This window comes from Protobothrops mucrosquamatus, unplaced genomic scaffold, assembly GCF_001527695.2.
Source record: "Protobothrops mucrosquamatus isolate PMUCROS unplaced genomic scaffold, P.Mucros_1.0 scaffold3815, whole genome shotgun sequence".
In the NCBI taxonomy this organism is placed as follows: domain Eukaryota; kingdom Metazoa; phylum Chordata; class Lepidosauria; order Squamata; family Viperidae; genus Protobothrops; species Protobothrops mucrosquamatus.
Window position 1 is genome coordinate 1 of NW_015389767.1, and position 1,440 is coordinate 1,440.

General features: G+C 55.8%; 1 protein-coding gene across 1 annotated transcript in view; it reads right to left on the reverse strand.

Annotated features, from left to right (window-relative positions):
• Positions 1-896: 896 nt before the first annotated feature.
• SSPO (SCO-spondin) overlaps positions 897-1,440 on the reverse strand; it is a gene marked incomplete at both ends in the record, with an annotated part of 95,588 nt that continues 95,044 nt past the window's right edge. Inside the window, one exon of the mRNA XM_015827615.1 lies at positions 897-1,104. Coding sequence (XP_015683101.1) covers positions 897-1,104 — 208 coding nt within the window. The remainder of the gene's footprint in view (positions 1,105-1,440) is intronic.

Here is a 1,440-nt window from a genome sequence, read left to right on the forward strand (position 1 = left end):
GAGAGACAATTTTGATCCCGTGACTGCGCGGATGCCGCAACAATCGTAAACGTGAAAAACGGCCATCGTGTTTCACAGCTGGGGTAACTTCGAACGGTCACTAAACGAATGGCTGTAAGTTGAGGACGACCAGGGAACGTGAAAGGTGGATAGCCTTTGATTGACAACCATGGGGAGGGGCTGAGTTTCAGTCCTTTTCGGGTGCAATTTAGGGGTGAGTGGATCAAAGCACACACACACGCCCCAGAATGGCTGCAGAGAATCCTTGACTTACGACAGCTTGTTTAGTGACTGTTCAAGGGTACGCCGGCATTGAAAAAGTGACGTATGAGCATTTCTTTCGCACTTATGACTGTCGCGGCGTCCCCGTGGTCACGGGATCGAAATTCGAACAATCGGCAACTGGTTCATACAGGAAGTCCTTGACTTACGGTGGTTTGTGTAGTGACCGTTCCAAGTGACAACTCCCCAGAAAAAGGAGGGACTCAGGAACGTCTTTCACACGTACAACCGTTGCAGCATTCCCCCCCAAAATTTGGACGCTTCGCAACTGACGGTCGCGGCGTCCCCGGGGGGGGTCACGTGATTCCCCTTTTGCGACCTTCCAACAAGGGACATCTACGGGGAAGCCAGGTTCACTTAACCAGGTTAGTAACTTCATCGACTGCAGGGGACGCGCTTGAGAACCGCGAGGGGAAAGGTCGTAAAACAGGGACGAAACCCCGCATCGACAATTGTCTCGTTTAGCGATAGAAATGGTGGGCTTCGCTGTGATCATTAAGTCGAGGATGACTTATATTCTCTCCCCCCCCAAAAAAGGAGGCCCCGGCTTCAGGGAATCTTCTCCCCCCCGAGGACAGGAAGTGAACCCCATTTTTAAGGGGGGGCAAACTCACCAGTTGCTGCAGGCGGCAGAGATGGTGTTATTGGGCGCCACTTCTTCTCCTGGGGAGACTCGTCGGCCTTGAGCAGTCAGGATGACCAGAGGCGAATCGGGGGTCTCGTCCGAGTGTTTCCGGAACCCCTGCAGAACCTCCTCGCTCAGGACACAGGGGCACTCCTGGGGCAGGAAGAGAGAAGCAGAGGAGGGGGGCGTGGAGGTCCCTGGGGAAAAGACTTGGGGGGGAGTCAAGGAAGCTGGGCTCCATCGTGGCTTAAAAGCGGGCTCGGCACTAGACTGACTTGCCTACGGAGGCTTCCAGTCGTGCACACTTCCAGTGCTCACCGAGGGAGAAATGGGTCCTGCAGGACTAGTCTACGTGCACACCCCACTGCGGGAAGGTCTCCAGAGGGGAACCTTTGCTTTGGACACCGCAGCACGATACTGGGGGGGGGGTCCTCGCTGCTCTCTGAGCTGGGTGGTTTTCTCGCAGTCGTTTCACGGCCCAAGTAGGTACATCGCCAGTGCTGGAAGGGAAGGGGGTCTGCAGGGAGGAGGAG